Here is a 27,597-nt window from a genome sequence, read left to right on the forward strand (position 1 = left end):
GGCCGCTCCCGGCCACCGCAGCCTCGACCTGCTGGGTTCCGGCGATCCTTCTGCCTCAACCTTCCAAGTAGCTGGAACTACAGGCGCACACTGCCACGTAGTTTGATAGGTATTTAATTGAATCTGTAGATTGCCTTGGGTAGGATAGACATCGTGAAAATATTAATTCTTCCAATTCATGAGCAAAAATAGAATGGTTTTTTTTGTTTGTCGTCCTTGATTTCTTTGAGCAGTGTTTCCTAGTTCTTGTTGTAGAGGTCTTTCACTTCTCTAGTTAGGTGGGTGCCAAGGTATTTTAGGGTTTCATTCTGTTGCCCAAGCTTAAGCTGAAGATCAGTGGCACGATTACAGCTCAACACACCCTTGACTTCCTGGGCTCACATAATCCTTTTGCCTCAGCCTCCTGAGTAGCTGAGACTACAGGCACACACCACCACACCCAGCTAATCTTTTTTATTTTTTTGTACAGAACAGGTCTCACTATGTTGCCCAGACTGTACTCAGACTCATGGGCTTAAGAGATTCTCCTGTCTCAGCTTCCCAAGGTGCTGGGATTACAGGCATGAACCACCGTGCTCAGCTAGTTTATATTTTTTTCATTTGCTTAAGAGTATCTTGCAAAGAGAAGACATTTCTAATTTTGAAGAAGTCCGGTTTACCAATATGTTCTTTTATGGATTGTGTTTTTGATATTATATTTTTTAATGTTTTGACTAACAGCCTTTAAAGTTTTTTTTTCCTGCATGTACTTCTAGAAATTTTAGAGATTTACTTCTAGACCTATGATTCATTTTGAGTTAATTTTGGAATATGGTATAATGTATCAATTGAATTTTATTTTTACATATGGACATTCAATTGTTCCAGCATTATTGGTTGAAAAGACTGTCCTTTTCGTTGAATTACCTTTATATCTTTGTCGAAAATCAGTTATCCACAGATGTGTGGATCTATTTCTGAATTCTCCATTCTGTCTAATTGATGTGTTTATCTCAACACCAATACCATATTACCTTGATCACTGTAGGTTTTTTTTGGTCTCTTTCACTGTAGTTTTTTATAATCTTTAAATCAGGATATTTAGTTCTTCAACTTTCTTCTCTTTCAATATTGTTTTGGCTAATCTAGGTCCTTTGAATTTCCATATGACTTTTTCATCAGTTTGCCAATTTCTGCACAAATCTTTTTGGGATTTTGATTGGAATTGTGTTTAATCTATAGATCAGATTGTGGGGTATTGACTTTTTATCAGTGTTGTATCTTTTGATTCAACGCCTGTTTATAGGTCTTCTTTAATTTCTCTTGGCAATTTTTTTGTACTTCTCATTATAGGTCTTTCAGAGCTCTTATCAAATCTATTTCTAAGTATATTATATATATTTCTAACTATATTATATATATTATATATATATATATATTTTTTTTTTTTTTTTTTTTTAGTTGGAGTCTTACTCTCTGTCACCCAGGCTGGAGTGCAGTGGCACGCTCATGGCCATTACAACCTCGACCTGCTGGGCTCAGGCGATCCTTCCACCTCAGCCTTCCAAGTAGCTGGAATTACAGATGCATGCCACCGTGCCCAGCTAACTTTTGTGATTTATTGTAGAGATGAGGTCTCATCAAGTTGCCCAGGCTGGTCTCGAACCCCTGGGTTCAGGCAATCCTCTCTCTTCAGTCTCCCAAAGTGCTGGGATTACAGGTTGAGCCACCATGTCCAGCCAATATATTATATTTTATGCTGTTATACATGTTATTGATTTTAAAATTCCAATGTCTAATTTTTTGTTTGTAATTTATAGAAATATAATTGATTTTTGTATGCTGCAAATTTGTTAAACTGCATATTAGTTCTAACAGCTTTTTTTGTGTAGATTTCATAATATTTTCTTCGTAGATGGTCATATCATGTGCGAATAAAGATAGTTTCTTTCCAATCTCTTGTCTGGTGTTACTGGCTAGAAACAATAGTAAAATCTTGACTAGAAGTGATGAGAGCAGACATCCTTGAATTATTCTTGATCTGATGAAAAAGCATTCAGTCTTTCAAAACCAAATATTATGTTAACTGTTGTTTTATTGTAGACGCCATTTATCTAACTGGGGAAGTGTCAGTCTATTCTTATTTTGCTGAGAGCTTTTATTATTTCTTTGTTATTTTAGTTGAGGACTCACTCTATTGCCCAAGCTGGAGGGCAGTAACAAGATTATGGTTCACCACAGCCTCAACCTCCCGGGTTCAGGCAATCCTTCCACCTCAGCCTCCCTAGTAGCTGGTCTATAGGTGTGCACCACCATGCCCAGCTAATTTTTTTATTTTTTGTAGAAATTAGGTCTCTCTATATTGTCCAGGCTGGTCTCAAATTTGTGGGTCTAAGCAATCCTCTTGCCTCAGCATACCAAACTGCTGGTATTATAGGCATGAGCCACCTTGTCCAGCCAAGAGTTTTTATTAAGAATTGATTTTGGATTTTATCAAAGGTTTTTGTGGTCTATTGAGATTGATTATGGTTTTTCTTTTTTAGTTTATTCACTTGGTGAATTATGTTAAATGATTTTAGGATATCAAACCAATCTTGTATTACTGGGGTTAAAAACTCCACTTGGTCATGATGTATTATACTCATAATACATACTATAAATTTTTAGGATTTGTGCATCCGTGTTCTTAGTGTATATTTCTCTGTAATTTTCTTTTCTTGTAATATCTTTTTCTCATTTTGGTATCAGGGTAATGCCAGCTTTATAGAATGAGTTGGGAAGTATTCCCTTCTTTTCAATTTCTGAGAGAGTTTGTATATAATTGTATAATTGGCACTTGTGAATAGTATAAGTACCTTACAGTAGTATGCTTTCTTTTCTAGCCATCCAATCTTTGTGTTATTGTTTTTACTTTTACATATAAGCCCCATTCAATTGTTATAAATTTTGTTTTTAAAAGTTTCCTTTTTGGTCTGGCGCAGTGGCTCTAGCCTGTAATCCCAGCGCTTTGGGAGACCGAGGCGAGAGGATTGCCTGAGCCCACGGGTTTGAGACCAGTTTGGGCAACATGGTGAGACCTCATCTCTACAATAAATAAAAGAAATTAGCTGGGCGTGGTAGTGTGTGCCTGTAGTTCCAGCTACTTGGAAGGCTGAGGCGGAAGGATCGCCAGAGCCCAGAAGGTTGATGCTGGAGTGGCTGTGAGCGTGCCATTGCACTCCAGTCTGAGATGAAGTGAGACTTCAACTTTTAAAAAATGTAAAAGTTATCTTTTAAAGATATTTAAATAATAATATTGATCATGTAGTTTTCTGTGTTGTTATTGTTTTCAGTGCTCTTAATATTCTGTATAGATCCACATTTTTTTTCTGTTATCATTTTCCTTTGGCCTGATATCTAACATTTTAGTATGAGTGTGCTACTACTGAATTATTTCAGCTTTTAGATTTTGATTATCTGAAAAAACATTTATTTTGCCTTTTTTTCTGAAAGATGTATTACTGGGTATAGAATCCTACAGTCCTTCACTCTACCAGCTGAGCTACCAAAGGGTGCACGGGTATAGAATTCTAGACTGAGGCCAGGCTTGGTGGCTCAGCCTGTAATCCCAACACTTTGGGAGGCCGAGGCAAGTGAGATTGCCTGAGCTCCTAGGTTCGAGACCAGCCCGCACAACTTGGCGAGACCTTGTCTCTACAATAAATAAAAAATTAGCCAGACGTGGTAGCATGTGCCTATAGTTCCAGCTAATTGGAAGTCTGAGGCAGAAGGATCACCTGAGCCCAGCAGGTCAATGCTGGGGTGGCCATGAGTGTGCCACTGCACTCCAGCCTGGGCAACAGAGAGAGACTCCAACTCAAAAAAAATTGCTAGACTGAGGTTTACTTTCAGTACTTTGAAGATGTTCCTGCACTGTCTTCTTGCTTGTTCTTGTATCTGATAAGAAGTTCAGTGCCTTTCTTATCTTTGTTCCTCTAAATATAATGTGTCTTTTTTCAGTGTTGCTTTGAAGATTTTCTTTTTATCACTGGTTTTTAACAGTTTGATTAGGCAACTTATTTGTTTCTTACAAACACCTTGAATCATGTAACTGGTGCTTCTTTCTTTTCATTGGTTGTCAAAAACTCAGATGCACATTTCTGTCCTAATTAATGAATGCTGTGTACACTCCTTACCTGAGTCTTCATCATAATTCTCCTTACTTTCTCTCTTTCCTGATGTTTTCCAATGTTTTAATCCTGTCACAGTATATATTGTTTATTTTATTTTTATAGTCACAAAAGTAACATATTTTCTTCACAGTAAGTCAAATACAGATGGTCCCCGACTTAGAATTTTTCAACTTTACAGTGGTGCAAAAGCAATACACATTTAGTAGAAACCATATTTCTTTTTTTTTTTTTTAAATTTGGAGTCTCACTCTGTCGCCCAGACTGGAGTGCAGTGGCCGCTTCCGGCCACTGCAGCCTCGACCTGCTGGGCTCTGGCGATCCTTCCACCTCAGCCTTCCTAGTGGCTGGAACCACAGGCGCGTGCTACCATGCCCGGCTAGTTTTTGACTTATTGTAGAGATGAGGTCTCGCCAAGTTGCCCAGGTGGGTCTCGAACCCGCAGGCTCAGGCAATCCACTCACCTCTGCCTCCCAAAGCGCTGGGATTACAGGCTGAGCCACCTAACCCGGTTTAGAAACCATATTTCAAGTACCTATACCACTATTCTGTTTTTCACTTTCAGTACAGTACTTAATAAATTGCATGAGATTCTCAACACTTTGTTATAAAGTAGGCTTTATGTTAGATGATTTTGCCCAACTGTAGGGTAATGTAAGTGTTCTGAGCACATTTCAGGTAGGCTAGGCTAAACTATGATATTTGGTAAGTTAGGTGTATTAAGTGTATTTTTTACATATTTTCAGCTTATGATAGGTTATCAGTATATAACCCCATCCTAAATTGAGAAGCATCTGCTGTTCATATGTATATAAAGAAAATGCTAATAATTCCTGCTGCACCCACTCTCATCTTTGAATCCCACCCTATGAGTTAATAGTTATTAGCAGTTTAATGCAAAAATCTCCACATTTCTCTATGTGCTCCTATAAACGTATCTAGAAATAACAGTGTACTTATTTTATAAGGCCCCTTGAAGCCTGTATGGGAAAAGGTAGGATATGAAAAAGTTAAACATGTGGATATGTTTAATGGAAATAATGATGTATTAACATAGAAATCATTGCAAATGTTTAGTGTCTGTTTTCTTTTTTTTTATTTTTTATTTTTATTTTTTAGAGATGAGGTCTCACCAAGTTGCCCAGGTGAGTCTTGAACCCACAGGCTCAGGCAATCCACTCACCTCCGCCTCCCAAAGGCGCAGGATTACAAGCTAAGCCACTGAGCCCAGCTGTCTGTTTTCTTTGATGGCTGGACTTGAAGCTCCTCAGAAGAGCTGACCCTGGAGCCTATAGCTTAGAGCAGATGGAACACTCTAGCCCCTGTGTTATATAGCCAGCAAGCAAGGAGAAGTTTTGACCTTGACTCTCTTGCAGATTATCAAAGACCTCCAGTTGCTGGGGTTGGTGGCGATTCTGGTGATGGCTGATGTGATCCTGCTCGTAACATGGGTGCTGACTGACCCCATCCAGTGCCTCCAGATCCTTGGTGTCAGCATGACGGTGAGGGGCCCAAATCCCTAGGGCATCTAGTCCTTGAACTGGACTGGCCTCTGTGGATACACAGAGATCATCCTCCCAACAACATTCACTGTGTGGTCATCGATGCAATAAGATAAAGGATTCGAAGAGGAAGGAGTTATGGCTTCCATGAACGCCTTGCGCCTGTCTGCAGGGTGTGCTGGCACTCTCACTGCTCCTCCTGCCCGAGTGTCTCCTCGTGGGTATCTACTGAGATGTCAGCATACTGGAATCTGCCTGGCAGTTATCCCCACTTCCACATTATCAATAATGAGAACTTTCATCTGCAGGCAGTTACCTTCCCCTAATTGTTGAGGTAGAGGTAGTTGAGGTGGTCTCTGGGGTCAGTCAACTCTGGTTCAAATCCCAGTCCTACCAAGCTCACCAGCCATGTGACCTTGGGAAAATTATTTAACCTCTCTAAGTCTGTTTACTCATAGGTAAAATGGAGATTAAAATGCTGCTTATTTAATAGGACTGTGGTGATGATTAAGCAAAATAATGAACAGTACATAACGTTCAGTTAGTAGAAAGTATTCTGTCTCCAACCTCACAAGCAACTGTGGAATACAATGGAATCGTGATTGCAAAATTCATGTTTAAGGAGTCAACTGTTTGCAAATGGTAGTTCCATGATGAAATGGTTTGTAATTTTGCTGAGGTACTAATTTGAGGCACTTTGCTACATTGGGGTAACAAAGCACATAACTGAGGGGTAAGCCCTGCTGCCACCAAGCATGCATATGTCAGTCCAATTTTGTCACCTGTCCTCCAACTCATAGTCACTGTCATTTAGGTTCTAGTGAAGTCTCCCGAGTTTGACCATTTTTACATACTGAAGGAGAAATCATGTGCTGTAGAGTTCACACTCCAGGATGTTCACAGAGATTCTGTGTATTCCTGTAATTGTGGGCACCCCAGTCCTGACTCTGTGTCCCTCCTAGGTGACAGAGAGAGACGTGTCCTGCTCTTTAACCAGCACCCACTTCTGTGCATCCCGGTACTCCGATGTCTGGATTGCTCTTGTTTGGGGATGCAAGGTTGGTAACCACATCTCCTTGGGATTCAGTCTGTCACCAACAAAATGGATATGAAGAGGGAATTATGGGAACTGATGTGATGTCTTGAACTCAGGGGACCTCTGTGGATACATAAATGTGACCTTTCCATTTTCTGTGTTTTATTTATTTGTTGGGGGGATGTCACTTTTTCAACTCTTTAGATGCCCTCATTCAGTCTTCCCCAAGATCACCTGGAATTCATCCACTATTTCTCCCATTTATTGGTCTGGTTTTTTTGTTTTGTTTTTTCCTTGATTTGGCAATACCAGGTTTCTCCCCAGCTCCTCTGCAAGAGGAGTTATAAGAAGACATTCAGCCCAGCTTGATTTGTTCTCCCAAGTGCCCTTATTATGCCTCTTGTGTGTTTTTTCAAGATTTGGGTCAAGGTATCCTGCTGATTTTCACCCACCTGACTTACTCCGGTTGAAAGCAGATCTGGCTGGCACCGAGACAGATGGCAACATTCCTGTTGTCCTTTGAGGGGCTCCAGCTGTCTCAAAGTGTCTCCTGTACTGCTCCAAATCTCCCAACTTTGGACTCATTTGTCTCTGTTAGATGGGCAAAAGTAGGGTATTATTTCTAGAGGGTACAAGACACCTGCATGGGACACTACAGGAGGTTCTCAGAACGGGACAGCTAGTTTTCAGCTTAGATGGACAGAGAACTGGCTCTGAGGGAAATAGTGAGGCCTGTTTCAATGAACAGAGCAAGCCCATGTAGCAGGAGGCTGCCTATTGACTACCAGGGTAGATAGGCCTGGTTGACTAATTGCCAGCAGAAGAGAGGGAGTTTTTGTAGAAATACGTGGCCTTTAAAGGTAAACTTTACCCACTCCACTGCTAGGAAAGTATTAGAAGTAGTTGCTTCTGAGGAACAGGCCTGGGGATGAGTGGGACTAGGGCAGGGAAATATTGCTTCCTAACTCTGTGCATACATTGCTTTTGATGGAAATATTTTAAAAAATAAGACTCAGCCGGGCTCGGTGCCTCAACCTGTAATCCCGCGCTTTTGGGAGGCTGAGGTGAGTGGACTGTCTGAACCCGCGGGTTCAAGACCTGCCTGGGCAACTTGGTGAGACCTCATCTCTACAATAAATCAAAATGAGTTGGATGTGGTAGCGCGCGCCTCTAGTTCCAGCTACTTGGAAGGCTGAGGCGGAAGGATCACCAGAGCCCAGCAGGTCGAGGCTGCGGTGGCCGGGAGCAGCCACTGCACTCCAGTCTGGGCAACAGAGTGAGACTCCAACTCAAAAAAATTAAATAAATAAATAAATAAAAATAAGACTAGGAAGTGAACAGCTCTTGACCTCTAAAGATAAAAAAAATGAGCTTCAGAATGTGATAGATTGGAGTTTGAATTCTGACTCGGCCCCTTCTCTGCTGACCCTGGACCTCATGGAAACTCTCTAAACCTCAGGTCCCTCTTTGTAAAATGGAGGTGATGATAACATCCCAAACAGATCATGCATGTTAAGAGTCTTCACCATTCCTAGCCCATATAAGGAGCATCAGTAAATGTTATATATTGTTATTCTTGTTCCTCCACTGCCCTCGGACAGTTCTGGAAGACACAGAGCCTCTCTCAGTTCCTCGAATCCCTTTGAAAGAGCGTGTCCTCCCTAGCCCAGAAACCCAGCACTTTCCCCATAGCAACTCACTTTATGACTCAACTTGACTTCTTTTCTCCATGGCCTTTCAAATACTCCCATTTCTGTTTCTATTTCTGGAGGATAACGAAGGAAAAGGATGCTGAGATTCAGGAAACATACTGAGCTCCCCCATAGGCTCTCTGGTCAGTTAGAAGCTCCTGAGGAGCACCCCGTCTGCATATTATGTTCGAGGATGTCCACCTGAGCCTATCACCTGACCCCCCCTCCCCCACCCCACACTCCTCAGCAATTAAGGCCAATGACGCGTGAGGATCAGATATGACTCACTCAAACACGAACCATGGATGTGTAGAGACTTTATCCATACATATTTCTCTTTTAGCAAGAATTTTAATGGAATTAAAATCTTTCAGTGGAATCATACTTGGACATTTCACAATCATAGAATTAATTTCATTCACCTTTGATTAAATTGCTAAATACTACCTGGCAGCATTATTACCCAAAAGTCAGGCCCCACTCGCTGCCTGATGTACGTGTTCTCTAGTCATTTGCTGTCTCAGGGTGGCCACATTTGGCCCTCAGGTCCTATTTGGGACACTGGGCATTGGGGGTACACAGAAGGCACCTCTGCCATGCTGACTCCTTCCCTCCTGGCACAGTCAGTTCTCCAAAAACTTACCTTCAGGACCATCTCTGCAGGTGGAATTGGCCAGGTTGTATAATTTCAGAGTCACTAGAGTATCAGGTGTCCTGCTGATACTCAAGACTACTTTCATTACTAGTTTTTAGTAGATTAGAAACTACTTTTCATTAATTAGTTCTCCCTCTGAATCCCATAGTTCCCACCCCCACCTTGTCTCCAATGGTGTATTCACATACTGTATTATAAACATGGCCATTTGTGTGCATGCCTTAAATCTACCTCCTAGATCGGGTGCCTTGACGGCCAGGACCAGGCCGGGAAATGTGGCTCATGCCCATAATCCCAACATTTTGGGAGGGCGAGGTGAGAGGAGTGCTTGAGCCCAGGAGTGTAAGACCAGCCTGGGCAACATAGCAAGACTTCATCTCTACAAAAAAATAAAAAATAATTAGCCAGGCACGGTGGCGTGTGTCTAAAGTCCCAGCCACTCAGGAGGCTGAGGTGGAAGGATCGCCTGAGCTAAGGATGTTGAGGCTGCAGTGAGCCATGATCATGCCACTGCACTACCGCCTGGGAGACAAGAGTGAGATTCCAACTCAAAACAAAAAACCAAAAAAAGCCAGGACTATGACTTACTCTTCTTTATAGCACTGTTTTCTGCCCTATACCTAGCATGGCACATTGCACATAGTCAGAAAGGTGAACGGATGTTGAATCTATATATTGTATATTATTGACTAAAGCTTTGATTTCTGTATAAATGTTACTCTTCTGAGGAAGGCAGCAGTTGAGGATGCTGCCAGTTCTGTTCTCGTTGGTACCAGTGGGAACTCTGAGAGCAGGTTTATATTCATGGGGAGGAGGAAAGACTAGGACCCTGGGTCCTTTGTAGTGGGCACAGGGAAGGCCACAAAGAGGGTAAAAAGTATAGAGTTTTGTTGCCTCTGCCTGGCCCCACAGTCTTGCCGGGTCCCAGTCTACCTTTTTGCTCCTGTTTTTCATCCCTCTCCCTTACACTCTCCCTGGCACAGAGCCCCTGCTAGCCTGGAGAGATGCTTTGTGCAAATTAGCAAAGGGCATCCCTTCCAGGCAGATGCAGCCTTGCAGGTGCAGGGCTTGGCAAGCAGATGGTGCCTTTGGGCAAATTAGAAAAAAGACCCCCTCCCTCTGGGCACTGCCCCTGCGGTGACACACGGCTTGACAAGCGAACCACAGGTCAAGTTCAGCTTCCATATGTCCCCTCCTCTTCGTGCAGTGCAAAACTGCATGACGGTGGGACAGCTCTCACACCCAGCAGCATGGTGTGCCCACTCCTTCCTCATGCCCAGGGGCTCCTTCTGTAGGGCTCCTACCTCCTGTGTAATCCTATCCTGTGCCTTGTCCCAGAAGAGTCCTGTTTGATGACGGACTTCTGATGAGGTTTTTTTTTTTCTTTTTGCATTTGAGTCTCTGTCACCCAGGCTTCAGTGCAGGGGCACAATCACAGCTCACTGCAGCTTTGACCTCACTGCAGTGATCTTCTACCTCAGCCTCCCCAGTAGCTGGGGCTACAGGTGCACACCACCATGCTCAGCTAATTTTTGTTGTTCTTTTGTAGAGATGAGGTCTTACTATATTGCCCAGGCTTGTCTTGAATTCCTGGGCTCTAGATATCCTCCTGCTTCAACTAACTAATTCTCAGAGAAGGAGAGGAAACGATCTCCTAGGTACCTACTAGGTGTAAGGGCTGCCTGGAGGATTTTCCTGTGTTATCTTAGTACGTCCTCATGGCAGTCCTTCCAGGTGGGTATTATTGTCCCAGTTTTGCAGATGAGGACATTGATTTCAAACCTCCTGCTCTTTGACCTGCTGCTACTCCAGTTCTCTGAGCCTCTGGTGTCCTCTCCGCCCCCAGGGTCTGCTCCTGCTGTATGGTGCCTATCTGGCTGGCCTGACTGGCCACGTCAGCTCTCCTCCTGTGAATCAGTCCTTAACCATCATGGTCGGGGTCAACCTCCTGGTACTGGCTGCTGGGCTGCTTTTTGTGGTCACCAGATACCTGCACTCCTGGCCCAACCTGGCCTTTGGACTCACGTCGGGAGGCATCTTTGTGTGCACAACCACCATCAACTGCTTCATCTTTATTCCGCAGGTATGCTCCAGGGAGAATTTCTCAGGGCTGGTCCTCTTAGTCACTCTAGAGTTTTCACTGGGCAGGACGAATTGCCGATTTGGTTTTCTGCTAACTGATATCTTTCCATGCCATCCACGTACTGGAGAATCAGAAAGCAGGCAGGGGATCCTAGTGGACAGGCCACCTCTGTCCTTCCCCCTTGCTCTGGCGGAGGACAACTCTGGTCCCTGGTCAGCAAGGAGGGCAAGCCAGAGTGGGCCCAGCAGTGGCGGCAGCTCCCACTTTCCACCCTTCATACCTGTGGTGCCTGTTCCCTGGCGGGGGGGAGAGGGACTGCTTTGCACACCACTTCTCCACCCACCCTCCAGTCTGCTGTGCTCATTCCAAAACCCTCTTTCATTCTGTAGTGGATAGATATTCTCTCATGCATTTGCTTTTGCTAGTCTGGGAGTGGGGAACCTTTTCCAACTGGGATTACAGATCCACAGCGAAAAACTTATTTGGAACTTTATAATGTAAAATGTTTTTTCTTTCTTTTTACTGGAGGAAAATATAAAACATTTCTCTTCTTTTTACAATAAGGAGAAAGAAGAGCTAAATAAAAACATGCCTCATATTATGGGGATTAATTTTAAAAATCAAAGATGGGAGGAAGAGAGAAGCAGAAATATCCAGACAGCAACAGAGACGTAGGGGAGTCAGAGGGAAAGGGAGAAGGACTCCGCAGGCTCAGCAGGGGAAGTGACGTGTCACAGTTCATGTTGTGCCCAGGGACCACTGAGCCACACAAATCCAAGTTAATGAACTTGGCATTGGGCACTTTCTTGTTTCCCACCTAGTTCTTCTTTTCTCCCTTCTGAGGCCTCCTGCCATCCCACTCCTCCACCAAGACCCCATCCTGGTCCCCATTGCAGCTTCCAGTTGACTGTGGACTACTTCCTCATGAGGGAGCTAGCTGACAATGGAAGTATTGGCTGATGGAGGGCTGCTGTGTCTTTGTAAAAGGGAGGCGTGCGCTTTGGGACATGACAGTGTGACATAGGCGTAGGTCGTTACTCTTCTTCCCTTTCACAAATTCTCATTAAAATACTCAACAGACTAAATAAATATGGAAAATTCTGCTGCAGCAGCACTGGACACTAAGGATGGATGTTGCCTCGGTGCCAGGAGTGGGAGGGATTTTTGCCAAATCTTAATGTTGTAAGAACTGGAATGAAGGAAGCCATTGAGAGCTGAGGCTTATTTGTCTGGGGTGTAGGGGGAAAAAAAGAGGGCTCTGAAAAGCAAAGACTGTTCCTCCCTGGGCGATGGGGGAAAGGGAGTGGAGGAAGCCCATCCCTTAGGCCCTATGGCAACATTGTTGGTTTGTAACTTCTTTGCCAACCCCTTTCTTCCTTACTTACCTCCACTATATAGGCTGAAAAAGCTAAACACTTGCTTTGCCAGCCTCCCATGTACCCAGGGTTGCCCATATGACACCATTCTGAACAGTAGAGGTTTTCTGGAGAAAGCCTTTGCTTTCCTAAAAAAAAAAAATAAAAAAAAAAGTGATAAGCATGGCTGGCATCACCCCTTTTACCTTTTTCCTGCTTTGAATGTATGTGATGCCCAGAGCTATGGCAGCCATCTTGTGATCATGAGGGAAAGATCAAGAGAATACAGTTACAATACTAGGAAAATATAGCTATTCCATGTAAGACTATAAATTCAGGAAGACAGGACCTATGGAGAGAGCCTGCAGTTCACAAAATGAGGGCCACAAATTTCCAAAGATTTAGAGAAGCTGCCTTCCTCTTAGGTAGAATAGAAGTTTTTAGAAGACATCTGATTTTCTTGTTAATAGGATTCAAGGGACATTGCCTCTCTTCAACTAAAGCACGCCATCATGAAAAAGACATAATTTTAGATAATGAAATATTGAATAAAGATGAAAATATTGTATTAAATTTAAACCCCAATAGAAGCATCGACTAGGCAATTAGACACTGCAAAATATTGAATTAGTAAATTAATTTAAGGTAGCTGAAAACAAACAGAAATGAGAGACTGTACAAGAAAATATGAAAAACATCTAGAATACAATTGAGAGCTAATAAAAATTGTTAAAAGAGAACAAAGTAATTCGGGGCAGAAGTAGTCAAAGCCTTCCTGATCTCAAACAAGAGTGAAAAGTGAGTGAATCAGCGATCTCCATGATGTGGCCTTGCTCACAGTTCCTCTCCCCACCTCACCTTTCACCACGGCTCCCCTGGCATCCGCAGCCTTAGCATCTTCCAGTGTTTAAGTCCTCAGCACCTAGGACTTACCTGGGTGCTCTCATCTGCACACAAGAATGCTGGATGAAGTGCAGCTTGAAATCTGACTTCCAGCCTTGGAAGTGGACATTATTCGTGACATGGAAGAGTTCTGGCTACAGGAACGAGTGGGCAGACAGCGACCTCCATCAGGGAGGGTGTGGAGCGAGGTGGGTTTCCTTCTTGCCACTGAGCTTTCAGCCTGGACTGTCATGGGCGGGGTTTATGAAAGCAAAGGCGCAGGTACCCGCGAGGGAGGCCAGGCGGCGCTAGAGAGCTGGGTGAAATGGAAGACTTTGCTCACGAGGCAAGTGGGCCGAGAAGGCGCTCAGGAAATGCCTGAGCCTTTATGCCAAGCTCTGAGGTCACCGCCAGTCATCAGCTGGTCTCTGCATTTGTGACCTGAATGTGGCCCATCCCCCACCGCCCACTCCCTCAGAGAGGCTGGTGGGGCCTGAGGTAGGACATTGTTTTCTCCTGTGACCCCCAAAGCGTTTCATCTGCTCCTCTGTGAAGACACTTAAGACTTTGCCTGATAGTGACCCTTATACATCCCAGAGCCCCTTACCAGACTGGTGACCTATTTAAAGGAAAGCGTCCTTCATTGGTTTGTGTCTCCATCCATCCATGTATTAACTGCTGGGAACAGGCAGTTAAACACAGGGCCCCGACTCTTGGTCCTCGAAAGGAATGATATAACACACGTGTGAAGTGCTCGGAGGAAGGCGAGTTACACGAGGCGGAGGAAGACCTTCCCCAACCTGTCTGGGAACTTGGTGACACCTTCTCGGAAAATGGGGTGTTTGAGCTCAGTCTTGGGAAAAAAGTAAGAGTTCATCGAGCAGATGGGAGAAGGATGGTGGATGGTATTTCAGGTGGGATAACACCATGACGAGAGTCAGAGGGGTGAGGCTATGTTTGAGGCACCACGATCCTTTGCCATGTCTGAAACAGAACACCAAGAAGGGAGAGAAGCACATATGGGGAGCTTCTGAAGGCCCTCGTGTACCTGTTAAAGACTTGACATTTAACCCCATGGTTCAGGAAAAAGCATTCTAAGCAGAGGGAACAACATTTGTTCCTGTAACAAATTACCACATATTTAGTGGCTTAAAATAATACACATGTATTATCTCACCGTTCCGGAGGTCAGAAACCTGAAATGGGCCTTACTTGGCTAAAATCAAGGTGTCGGTCTGTCTATATTCCCTCAGGAGACTGCTTCCCAGTCTGTCCAGCTTCTAAAGGCCACCTACATTCTTTGGTTCACTGTCCTTCCTCTACTTTCTGAGCCAGCAGTGTGGCATATGCAAATCTGTCTCTCTCTGACTTCTGTTTCTGTTTTCACATCTTTGACTCTGACCCTCCTTCCTCCCTCTTATGAGGACTCTTGTGATTAGATTGGGCCACCTGTTTAATCCAGAATAAGCCTCCCCATCTCAAAATTCTTAACTCAGTCATATTTGTAAAGTTCTTTTTTTTTTTTTTGAGTTGGAGTCTCACTCTGTCACCCAGACTGGAGTGCAGTGGCCGCTCCCGGCCACTGCAACCTCGACATGCTGGGCTCTGGTGATCCTTCCGCCTCAGCCTTCTGAGTAGTTGGAACTAAAGGTGCACGCTACCACGCCTGGCTAGTTTTTGATTTATGGTAGAGATGAGGTCTTGCCAAGTTGCCCAGGCGGGTCTTGAACCTGCGGGCTCAGACAATCCACTCACCTTAGCCTCCCAAAGCACGGAATTACAGGCTGAGCCACTGAGCCCGGCTGCAGAGTTCTTTTTGCCATGTAAGGTCACATATTCACAGGCTCCGGGGGTTACACAGCAAAGGAACATCTTTGAGGGGTCAGTATTCGGCCTACCACACTCACATAGCCCAGAGACCGAGAAAACCAGAATGTGCCTGTCCTTCTGGAGGAAGGGAGTGGAGAGGTCCTGAAATTGTGAAACTTGTCGCTGTATTTCAGGAATCCTGGAGGGCCAAGTATCTTCACAAATGAGGAATTAAGTGGTTGAGAGCCTTAGCCAAGGGGCATGTTGGCTCCACCTGGCCAGCTTAGGGAGCAACAGACCAAAAGCCCTGGAAAGGGCCTTACACCAATGAAGACCTGGCCCTCCAAAGGTCCTACAGGGAGGCCTCAGAATGAGGGTGCTGGGGAGAGAAAGGAAAAGTTGTACTGCTAAAGAAAGGGGGGTAGCTGGCTATCATCAATAACTCAAAAAACAACAGGGGCTGGAGAGGATGTGGGGAAAAGGGAACAGTTCTACACTGTTGGTGGGAGCGTAAACTAGGACAGCCTCTGTGGAAAGCAGTTTGGCAATTCTTAAAAGATCTAAAAATCGACCCTTCATATGACCCTGCAATACCCCTACTAGGAATATACTCGGAGGAACTCAAATCACTCTGTGAAAAAGATGCACACACATGTTTATTGCAGCATTATTCACAATAGCAAAAACATGGAACCAACTGCACTGCCCATCAAAAGAGGACTGGATAAAAAATTGTGGTACATATATGCAATGGAATATTACACAGCCATAAAGAAGGACAAAATTATGAACTCTGCAGCAACTTGGATGAACTTAGAGGCTATAATACTGAGTGATCCATCACAGAAACAAAGAACTGAGTACCACATGCTCTAACTCATAAGCGGACCTTGAACGATTATCACAATACTATAAAAAAGGGATTAGCAGTAGTGGGAAACTGCTGGAGGGGAGGGGGGAGCAGGACTGGCAGTAGTGGGAAACTGCCAGGGGAGAGGTGGCATACCTCATCAACAACCTGCATAATGAACATCTGTATACCAAACCCTGAGTTGGACCCACATCTTTCAAGTAAAAAATTTAAAAACAAAAAAAGAAGGGGGGGTGGTACTTGAGAGGAAGTACTTGAGAGGAAGCAGAGGCACCCCAACACTGCCGGGGTCAGCGTGAGGAGACTCGGCCTGGGACGTCTGCCCCATCCTCCCAAGACCAGAGAGTGACCATGTGGTGTCAGCTCCAGTAGCTTCCGAGCAGGGTGGCGAACTGACGGCACCCCGCTGTGGGGAGGGAGGCTTTGAGAAGGCCATCTGAGAGGGGAGGTTCCTGGCCTGACCCAGCACAACTCACAGAGACTCCAGCTACCATGAAGGACACGTGCTGAGTTGACAGAGGACCCAGGAGGATGTGGTGTTGATGCTGATGGCGAGACTTCAAATCTTACCTGAGGTTTATGAAATTTGAGTTACACTCCATGGTCAGAGCTTCATTCCTGTTTGATGAGTAAAGAAATCCCAGGTTCCTTGAGGGTGTCCACAGACACCTCAGCATCATTTCTAGAGCTCAGGTGCCAGTGTCCATCACTAGGACACTTAGTTCTGGGGATTCCCAAGGGAAAGAGAAGCCTCTACCCTGTCATGCATGTGATGCGTTCACCAGGTCGAGCCAGCGTCCTGTTTGCGAATATTCCATGTTAGCTCCATCCCTGCAAGACTAAGCCAGCCGGGGCTTCCACAGATTGTTCCTCGGGGCCAGTTTCTCCCGAAGTACTTTTCCTCAGACCCTTGAAGTTAGCAGTCTCTCTCTTCATCTGCTGCATGTGGACATGTGGCATGGCTTCATGCCCTGGTTATGGCTGTGGCTCTGCCGCTGACTAGCTGTGTGAACTCAGTCACGCACCTCTGAGGCTTTCCTTGTTTGTCAAGGAAAAAACATCGTCAAATTTCAGATCTATCATTTTTATTGACATCTGTGGTTTTCTGTCTGAGCCTTGAATTTTTTTTTTTTTTTTTTTTTGGACTCAGAGTCTCACTCTGTTGCCCAGGCTAGAGTGCAGTGGCACAATCACAAGTCACTGCAGCCTCAACCTCTTGTGTTCAGGCTATCCTTCCACCTCAGCCTCCCGAGTAGCTGGGACTACAGGCACTCACCACCACACCTGGCTAATTTTTTTTAGAGATGAGGTCTTGCTATGTTGCCTGGGTTGGTCTCCAATTCCTGGACCCAAGCAATCCTCCTGCCTTGGCCTCCCAAAGTGCTGAGATTACAGGTGGGAGCCACCATATTTGACTTAATTGTTGACTTGGGCTAGAAGTCCACCAGCAATTTGGTGTTAGTTTGCCTAACCCTGTGATAACTCCTAAACATGGGCTTTAGAACATGCCCCTAGAAGATACTTCAGCCCTGGTTTACTTTGATCCATCTGGCAATGGGTAGGTAGATAGGCTAAGGTTGTCCTAGATAATCTACCTGTCATCTTTCTTCAGCATTTTCAAAACACTATGACCTTAACATTCTCTCTGCCTTCTGCCATGACTATCCATGAGCCTTCCGAATGAAGTACACAGGGAGGAAAGAAGAGCTTGTGCGTCTATCTGTGACAGGGACATTCCTTGGTGTTTATGAGAGTGAGAGAATGTGTTGCTGGGTGTGTAATTAAATAAATAACATGCGTTCTTGCCTCTAACAGCTGAAGCAATGGAAGGCATTTGAAGAGGAAAACCAAACAATCAGACGCATGGCCAAATATTTCAGCACTCCCAGCAAGAGCTTCCAGGCCCAGTGTGGGGAGGAGCAGACCTGCCATGCGAGAGGCCAGAGGAGCTCCATGGAGAGACTCCTCACAGAAGTAAGTGACTGCCCCGCTAGGCGGGCTCCCTGGGGAGAAGAACCCCAGCCCTGTCTCAGGACCTCAGAGGTGCCCGATGCTGGCTGCCATGCTCTTTTCCTCCCACTTCCTTAACAGCAGGCAGAACCCAGCATCTCCCCAGGGACCCACATCCACGCCATTCATTCAACGAATGGGTGTGTATCAAGTCACTCCTGTGTGTCAGGCAACTTGCCAAAGACATCATTCCTACCCTCTTGAAGCTCACAGTCTAGTGGAGGAAATGGATATTCAAGTAAACAGAATTGCACACTGTGATAAGAACGATGAAGGGAAAAATCAGGGTGGTCAGACAGGATACTGGGTGGTGAGGACAAAGGAACCTCATTTAGGGCAGCCAGAAAAGACTCCCTGAGCTGAGGGCTGAAGGTTGCCTACAAATTGGCCAGGCAGAGAAGACAGGGAAAAGCATTCTATGCAGAGGGAACAGTGTTACAAAGGCCCTGCCTTGTCCTGGACGCCAGCTTCTGTGTGATACATTCTCACTTTACACAGAGTAGTGCCTTCACGTCCAGGATCTTATGGGGCCCATACTGTCTTTGCCCTTAGGTCTTTCCTAGGTGCTACCTAGAGATCTCCATTAGCCCATTAGCCCAGAAAGTCCAGGCATGTCAACAGATGGGAGAAGGGACTAAACAAGGGCTTCTGGATGTGATTAAGCACCAGGGGAGAACCAGGAAGCCCCCAGCCCTTCTTTCTTCTGTATTGGAGCCAGAGTTGGCTCCTCTCCCAGACCTGGGCAGTGTGGTGTGGGCTTGAGGAAAGCACGTGGAAGAGCTTGAGGGCTATGTTGACTCAGGAAGGAGGCAAGGGGCCCAGGGGAATTAGTCAGTATTTTGACACTAACCATACTTTTTTTTCAGTTCAGAACATACCGGGGTCAGTGCTATTTGGGAAGCTGTGATTTTTTTGTGACAGGACTGCCACCCCAGTGAGGGAATGGTGTGGTGGGGACCTAAGAAACACAACGGATGAAGGGATTAGCCTGCCCAGGCACTCACTCCATGTCCCTCTTTGGTTCTGGACCTTTTTTATCCATCAGAGTAATACTTCTTTATTTCTTTACACTCTAGGAAGCGTTCAGGGCATTATTCCAAAACCCGATTTCTTCCCACCTGGCAAGGGGGTAGCATTGCCTTTGATACTCTGTGAAGTCTTCAAAGAAGCATTTTTTTTTTCTTTCCAGCTAAACAGAAGGCCAGAAACTTGGCTAGAACAGCCAGCATGGTTTTCATTCACAGACAGCTAATGTTGGAACAGCCAAGTGGACTGACTCTTTAGCCTTGTGGTAATTTGCGACGTGCTTTTTGTACTTCTGCCATGCTCCCCTGTTTCCCATGCAGGGACTCAATCTGCTGTATCCAAAAGATGCCTGGAGTCTGCAGAGGAAGCCCCTCAACGGGTGCAGATGCACAGGCAGTAAAAAGCTGGCCTCCCCAGCACATGTACACCTGGAGTGGCTTCCCCAGAACAGGCCCAAGAACCAGCAGCCAGTCCCAGGGCCCCGTGGCAGGCATGGAGAGGTTCCAGTATCTGCATCCTCAGCCCTAGCACTGCCTGTTAGATAAACACAAGCATCTCTTCTGCCTCAGTGCATGCACAGACCCAGATTCTGGCATGCGAGTCACTCCCATGCAAACCTCTCTGCCACCCTGGGGCCTTCTTACTTTTCTGTGATCTGGACGGTCTACCTTCTCACGCTTGCCTCTGTGGCCAGGGGTCCCCCAGAAGCTGTTGGGGCAGCATCTGTCATTGGCTGCCCCGTCTGAGTGAAGGCCAGCAGACAGAACCTTCCCGGAGGCTGGAGAGCTTTCCTGCACTCTGCAGCTGAGGAAACATCCCTACTACTTTTCTTCCTTGAACCATAGAAGCAAGAGGTTGATTCCATTTCTCCTTATGGCTTGCATCCTATGAAACACACTGGTGATCATTTTGTTTCCCTGCTCCCCATGTACCAAAAGTGATCATTAATAAGCTCATTTAAATGCAGCTGCCACAGTAGGTCAGATGTTGGTCTCACAGTGGCAGTGTCTCATACCACACCTCTAATTAGTATGCAGCCACGGGAAAAACAGAGTCCCACTTCCTTTTCTGGAAGAAGGCAAATTTTCCTTTTCTGGAAGAAGGCAAATTTACTGTTTAGGTTGACGCTTCTAAATCTGTCACCAGCCAGCTTCTAATGTTTGGTTTGCTGGGACTAGAGTATTCTTCCCAATTCAGTGCTTATGCTGTTTATCTATACTCAAAGGAGCTTATGGATAAGGCACAAAAAAGCAGTGCTCAGATTTTACCCATGGGAGTAGTTATCATCAAGGATGGCTTCTTCTAACTCTGCGAGGCAGGAGAGACCTCCGGAAGCCAGTGTGAGAGTGGGCAGGATGGGCTTCAGGAGCAGGGGCAGGAGGAGGAGGAAGAGGGTTGCCATCCTTCCTGTGCAGCCATCACAGTCATCCTCTGAGATCCTCAGGGCACCTGGCACAGCCAGTATCATGAGGCGCCCAAGTGTGTCCCTGTTACTCATCCGCTCTGCTCCTGGTGAGTCTCTGAGTCATCTGCACTTACCAGCAACGCCCAGCCCTCACTGCTCTGCAGGTAGGGAGAGGGAGAATAGGTCTGTGAGCCTCGGCTGACAGGCCCTTCCTCCTTACTCACCAGCCACTCACTGCTCCCGGACTCACTCCTGACGGTAAAAGAAACAGACTAAATCTGGGTGAAACTGGGAATACTTACTGTCTGAAAAATCACCTTCCTGCTTATACGTGGGGCTCAGTGACTTTGCCTAGGGAGTTGCTGGTTAGAATGTGAGGCGATTTTACTTAAGCTACGGCTCCCCTAAAGGGTCGTTTCTGGGCTACTTCCCCACGTAAACTTGAGAGGAAGCCACAGGTTCAGTCCGCAGGCAACTTATATTAGTTACACTAAAACAGAAAACAGCCTTTTGTTTCTATGGCATAATAACTGGAGATCCAAATGCTCATCTCCAGCTTCTAAAGAGGATAGTGACAAAGAGGCAGGCAACATTTTGGTATTCAGACAAGCACTTCCTAGAACATAATGTTGCTTATTGCCTTCCCAAAACCCTGGACCCCATGTCATCTGCCCCAAGACCTGCCATTCCCCTGAGATCTCACCCCTCTCCGCCTCTGACTGACAGCCTGAGCCAGAGCATCAGCTGCTGCACCACGGGAAGGTGTCTAGGGTATGGCCGCCCTCTGCACACTCACTGCCGACACTCCTCTTCCTACTCCGTGCCCCACAATTTTGCAGGGAGGATGGGCACATCCCAGGCCCAGCCTGTTTATCAGCTAACATTCATGCAGCAGATAGGCAGGTCAGTGGCAGAACTGCCTCTTTTATCACCTGGGCTCCTTATCGATCTGTTGAATCAAGCTATCATAGACTTAGACTTAAGCCCAACCATCTTTTTTTAAGCTTCCCCAATAATTCTGATGCACACATTCTTTAGGAGATACCGATATTGCTACATGGTAGCTTTAGCCTCTCACCCCCAGAGATCTGGTCCAAAGAGGTGACAACACCAACCTGAGAGTCTTTCTGGCCCCTCCTGAGTCCTGTCGTCTGTGTTTGGCCCAGGAATGTCCACCCTTCTCCCTGTTCTTCCCATCTCCTAGGCTGTTTAACAAGAGGCAAAATACTTGTTTGCCCATTCGTTTATCCGCTGGGGATGTGCTTCATGTGCTTCTATAATTTTCAGAAGTATAATAAACCCAGAGTTGGACCATCCCAAACATTATTCAGCCGGTGTCCTGCAGAGTGACCTGACCCTCTCAATTCTGGAGAAAGGCAAGAGGGTGCGGGTGCTGCTGCAGCAGCTCGCGGGCAGCCGGGCTGGGCCTCCTCCCTCCTCAGACAATGCCACATGGTCTGGGGGCGTAAGAGGAGAGTGAAGATTATAACAACGACGATTATATTAATGAAGATTATAACAGTGAAGACAGTGAGCACCGTATGTGTCAGTTATGGTGCTGAGTACTCAGTGCACATCAACTCATTTCCCTCATGGAGGTGCCTCCTCAGAGCCTGAGGTCAAAGCCAACACATTGGAAGAACTGGGATTTATTTATATATATATTTATTTATCTGTTTTAGAGTGATGGGGTACAAGTGGGGATTTACTGCATAAGTAGATTGCATGCAGGTGAAGTTTGGGCTTCTAGCAGGCCCTCTCTCCCCCGATAGTGGAACCAGTAGCCAGTGTGTTGCCACGTACATCCCTCCTTCCTCTCTCTCTCCCTCCCCATAGTGTCCAGCGTCTGCCAATCCCACCCTTGTGCTAGTGTGACCAGTGTTCGGGGCCCGCTTATGAGCGAGAACACGCGGGATTCAGTTCTTTGTTTCTGTGATAGTTCACTTCGTATGATAGTCTCCAGCTGCATCCAAGTTGCTGCCAAGGCCATGATTTTAGAACTGGGATTTAAACCAAGGTCTTCTGCAGCCACACTTTCTCCCACTTGGGAGGCAGTGTGGAAACCTTCCGCGGCATCTTTTGTTGATGGCTTTGCTTCTGTTTTACAGAAAAATGCTGTGATTGAAAGCTTGCAGGAACAAGTAAACAATGCCAAAGAGAAGCTCGTGAGACTGATGTCTGCCGAGTGCACCTATGACCTACCAGAGTGGGCTGCCCCACCTGCCTCTTTCCAGAGCACAAACGTCCAGGCTGCAGCCTCTGCCCACAGCCTGGCGGCTCAAGGGCCTTCAGAATGCCTCTCTGACTCTCAGAATGATTCCAGCATGGCTGCGCAGGTCTCCCAGCATACCTCAGTGCCTTCATCGCATATGCAAAGCCTCAAGGGGCCCATAAAGGACACCAGCCTCTCGCCAGGACAAAAGGAAAAGATATCTAACTTGAAAGACTTTCCTGCTCATCTAGACTTGGGTTGTAGCCAGAAGCCACAGACTGAGCAAGGCAGGGATCCAGAAAGAAGAGATCAGGTACCCATGGTCCCCAGTCAGAGTGCCCTACTAGGGAGGGGGGACTTTGATCCCCAGAGACAGAGGCATCTAGAGAACTCAGAGGAGCCCCAAGAGCGGTTGTCAAGGGTCAATTCAGTGATCAGGGAGAAACTTCAGGAAGTCTTACAAGATCTGGGCCTGGACCCTGAGACTTCCTTCTCCGCCTCCCCGTCGTGTCTCCAGCAACCCTGGAGGAACAGCGCCGCCCGCTGCCCCCAGAAGATGCCCCTCTCCAAGGAACTGGGCTTCAGCCCATACATGGTGAGGCGAAGGCGGGCAACTCAGCGGGCTCGCTCACACTTTCCTGGCTCTGTCCCCTCCCATGTGGGGCATCGGGCACACAGGACTGTCTCTGGGGCACACAGTGGGCTGAATGTACAGAGTGGAGACAGCCCCACCTTGGCCCCACAGACTACCGATTCCAGGGCACAAAGACCCTCTTCCAAGAAACCTTCATTACTTCTAGATCCTAGAGGCAAGGAAGGCAGCAAACAAAGCCAGGCAGAGCCCCCGGGGGCTGGGGGGAGCGATGCAGCCTTTCCTCACCAGCCTTCTGGTTCTGGCCTGGCTCAAAGTCTGGCTGCCCCACACCTGTCCCGAGCCTCACCAGACTTGCCTGACCAGTGGCAGCTGCGGCCCCCAGCATCTCCACGCTGTCTCTCCCTGCCTTCTCAGCACAACTACTTTGACACTGAGTCCAGCAGCTCAGATGAATTCTTCTGCCGCTGCCACCGGCCCTACTGTGAAATCTGCTTCCAAAGCTCCTCTGACTCTAGTGACAGTGGCACATCAGACACTGACCCTGAGCATGCGGGAGGGCTGGCTTCCTGGGAAAAGCTGTGGGCCCGCTCCAAGCCTATCGTGAACTTCAAAGATGACTTGAAACCCACGCTGGTGTGAGCAGCAGCAGAGCCGGTCTGGACGTGGCGGTCAGCCCAGGAGAAGCTGTATCAAGGCCCACAGGAGGAGAGCCAGTTTCTGGTCTTCGGGGAACAGACCTGCATTTGACTAGCACTCCCCGTGGTCTAGCTATGTTCACTGTGTTACTTTGAGCACTTCTTGATCTATAAAGAGGGGGACTGCATGTCCTGTTACTACCTCACAGCATTACCATAAAACACTCCAGTTGAGTAACTATAAAAGGCACTGACTCCTTGGATAAAAGGTGCTGAATGAGCAAACAGCATTTTCTGTATAGGTCAACCTGCATTCTACAAGACTTCATATGTACCGGATGGATGGCTGGACAGACAGACAGATGGAGAACCTGAGTAATAGACTGTGACCCATCCAATTGGCCTTTCAGTGGACAGCCCGCCAGGAAGATAAATCTCCCACTGCTGGAAGGTGGTGTTTTGTTTTGTTTTTTTTCTGCTGAAGGTTGTGATCAGCACCAGCCTGGGATTCTAGCTTCTGGCCCAGTACTTGGCAATATGTCACTTCAGTGGTTCTTCTGGCCAGACTCAGCTCAGAGCCACCCCTATATCTTGTTTGTGTCTTCTAGTGTGATGACACCTCACCATCATCCCGGAGACGGATCTCCACACACCCACAGGCTACTCAGATCTCTCTCCCAAGCTCGGATGTACCGAGGTCCAGACTGTTCCCTGGTCTTATCCCCTGCCCCTCTGCCTATCCCAGTGGCACAGTGCATGTGCTCGCCCTATAGTCCAGGTTGAGAAGGCTGGACTCCTAGGACGCCTTGGGAAACAGTCTCTGTTGGAGTGGGGGGAGGCCCTGCTGGTCAAGAAGTGCTTTTGAGGCCATCAGGGCTACATGACAACCAGCAGTCACATGAACCTGGAAACAGAATAGGGAAATAGAAGGGAAGAAACGGGGGATAAAAAGGCAGGAAAGAAACCCAGGCTTGAACATTTAACTTGAGTCTGGCCCAGTACTTGGCAATATATCACTTCAGTGGTACTTTATGATAACCCTGTGAAGTAGACACTCATTTTTACAGCTAGGGAAGATGAGGCTTAGCAAAATGAGATAACCTCCCCCAACACCACATTGCCAGAGAGTGGCTGATGGAGGACATGTGTGCAGCCTCCTCGACTCCAAGTTGGTAGACTTCCCCGGGGACAAGTCTCTTCACTCATTCTTCTGGGAGTGACAGGTGAGCCTTGGCAGCCGGGACAATAAAACAAGGCTCATGTAAGAAAGATGGCATGTGCTCGCCCTACAGTCCAGGTTGAGAAGGCTGGGCTCCTAGGATGCCTTGGGAAACAGGCCTCTGCCTCCTCCCTGTGGCAGGGGTACACCGCACCTCAGAGGGAGCCAGGAGGTTGGTGGAGGATTAACGCCAAGAACTTGTGCACCACCAGAGCCGCAGGGAGAGAACAGCTGGGTCTGCTGTGCTCGTCACTGAGCTGGTTGTCATTTCCAAGCTGTCCCCTATTCCCAGTTCCGTGTGTACATCTGTGTGTGTGCGCATGTTTGTGTGAAGGTGTTTGGACCTCGTTCAATATGCTTGGAGGGGGGACATTTGGCTGTAGATGTCTCGTAGATTCATCATAGAATCTTGGGGGCTGTGGACACCTTGTGACTCTCCAGGTGCTGGATGAAGAGGCCCTCCTGGTAGTGCAGTTTCTTCTGTTTACTACTTTCAAAAATATGAGTTTCATAATTTATTCTGTGTGTGAGTTTGTAGTTTCTGATCATGCTGTGTGTGTGCTGTCCAAGTGGTATCTTAATAAAAGAGAAATGACTCCCAAGGCAAGTGTCTCCAGAAATTTCAGTCTTGGGCTGGGGAAGAGAGACCCAGAGAAGACTGAACCACTCAAAGCGGGGGAGGGGGGCTCACAGAAGCCACCAGAGTCGCTGCTGAGCTACCATGGCTTCCAAGTATATCTTCTATCAAACTTTTGTTTGTAACAGATTCCTCTGTGATCTTCCTGTGCAGCTACACTCCCCCTGGTGGACAAAGGAAGGCCTGGGGACCCTGGACTCTTCCCACACCCCTATCCCCGGGTTGGGGCTCTGTAGCTGGCTCCCCCGGTTTCAGCACCCTTTCTCCCAGTATGCCACCACCAGAAGCCCTCTGGTCATGAATGTGGACCCTGCGGGCTCCAACCCTGGAAGTCCTTCTAGCCTTCTCACTCTCCCTGCTTCTAGACCCTCGGTCCCATCATCCCAGCTCTTCCACATTTCCATCCTTCTGTCCAGATGCCTTTTCCCCATTTTGTGTACCTTATAAAATGTTCATCCTTCAAGACTCAGGTGGAGCATACATTCTCTCTTCAGCCTTTCCCAAACATCCCAAATAAAGTTGACGAATCCCCTAGTTAAAGAAAAAAGGATGTTTTGGGGTCCATGTTTTGGACTCAGCTATAGAGAGGTTTCTATTATCCATTTGGCCTAGAATGACTTTGTAACCCTTGCCAGACCTCCTTAAAAAAGGGAGAATCTGCCCCAAATTTTCCTTATTTATCATTTGGATTGAAAACTATGTGCCAAACATCATGACTGCCTACCCCAAAATATTGTCTCCAAACCTATATTCTGTGCATCACCACCACCCCCATCCCTATCCCCTGCCAGCTTCTTTCTAAATCATTTATCCAAGTCCAGCTAATCCAGTGATGAAACTCTTAGAGGGCTGAGTGTGCCATGACTTTTGGCGTGCTCTTTGTTGTTATGCTCTTGAAGAAAGGGCTGTGAACTGCGCAAAGGAATCCTGGAGGAATCCTGGAATGCTGTCATCCAGGCTGTTTGTGTCCGTTGGTCCCAAGACGTGGCATGGAGCCTGGCCTGATTCTGACCCCAGCATATGGTCTCTGCTGATTGAAAATCTTGGAGGTGTCCATTCTGATCCCAAAGTCTTTTGCTGTGCTGAACTGTCCCAAACCCTCTTTCCTTAAAGATCCATTTGGCCTCCCTGGAGTTCATAGAGGAAAGAAAAAGCACCGGATATAGGAGGCCTGTTTTTAGAGGACTGTGTCACTTTTTCAACACATTTAATAAAATCCTTTCTGTATCTGTATTTATTATTATGTTTCGATAGGCCTCCTCCACAGATTCCAAGTTCCTGAAAGCGCTGAGTATGTCTTCCTCATCTTTGTGTCTCCCCTAGTGTAACCATTGGAGAGCTTTGCACAGAGTGTAAGTCCAACAAATGCTTGATGGGTGGATTTCTGGGGAAATAAATGGATAGAACAAAGAAGAAAAAGACCCTGTTCAGGTGCCAGAGTGGAGCCGCAGGAAGACACAGCTATCTGGTTCCACTGCCTTCCATGAGTGAAGAGCATAAAGCAACATCACTAACAGACCCAGAAGAAACCAAATTCTGATGATAGTACTCTAAGTCTCCTGGTGTGGGGGCATAGGGTGATGGAGTTAATCACTCTCCTCTGAAGGTTGCACTTTTCCCAGTAACACCATCTGGGCTCTGCCATGGAAGGGTTTCCTGCAGCAATGGTGCTTCAGAGGCTGAAGCAGGAGAGAGCTTACCACTTTGTCCTGAGTCTTTGCTGTCCCTCACCCCTAGCACTCTGATCTCTTTCTCCCTGAAATATTCCTGATCTTCGCATCCCCAACCAAACCGCATTTGAGTAAGGGAACATCTTGGGGTGTTCA

At 46.6% G+C, this 27,597-nt stretch overlaps 1 protein-coding gene across 2 annotated transcripts in view; it reads left to right on the forward strand.

Annotated features, from left to right (window-relative positions):
- Positions 1-24,438, forward strand: part of GPR156 (G protein-coupled receptor 156) — a 68,517-nt gene extending 44,079 nt beyond the window's left edge. Inside the window, exons 5-9 of one of the 2 annotated variants that reach the window (XM_008068453.2) lie at positions 5,525-5,650; positions 6,613-6,708; positions 10,879-11,115; positions 17,848-18,006; positions 22,582-24,438. In XM_008068453.2, the coding sequence (XP_008066644.1) occupies positions 5,525-5,650; positions 6,613-6,708; positions 10,879-11,115; positions 17,848-18,006; positions 22,582-23,919 (1,956 nt within the window). In that variant the 3' untranslated portion in view covers positions 23,920-24,438. The remainder of the gene's footprint in view (positions 1-5,524; positions 5,651-6,612; positions 6,709-10,878; positions 11,116-17,847; positions 18,007-22,581) is intronic. The other variant, XM_008068454.2, reaches the window with a different exon arrangement.
- Positions 24,439-27,597: the final 3,159 nt, after the last annotated feature.

Source organism: Carlito syrichta, unplaced genomic scaffold, assembly GCF_000164805.1.
Source record: "Carlito syrichta isolate Samal-C Ts95f unplaced genomic scaffold, Tarsius_syrichta-2.0.1 Scaffold310960, whole genome shotgun sequence".
Taxonomy (NCBI): domain Eukaryota; kingdom Metazoa; phylum Chordata; class Mammalia; order Primates; family Tarsiidae; genus Carlito; species Carlito syrichta.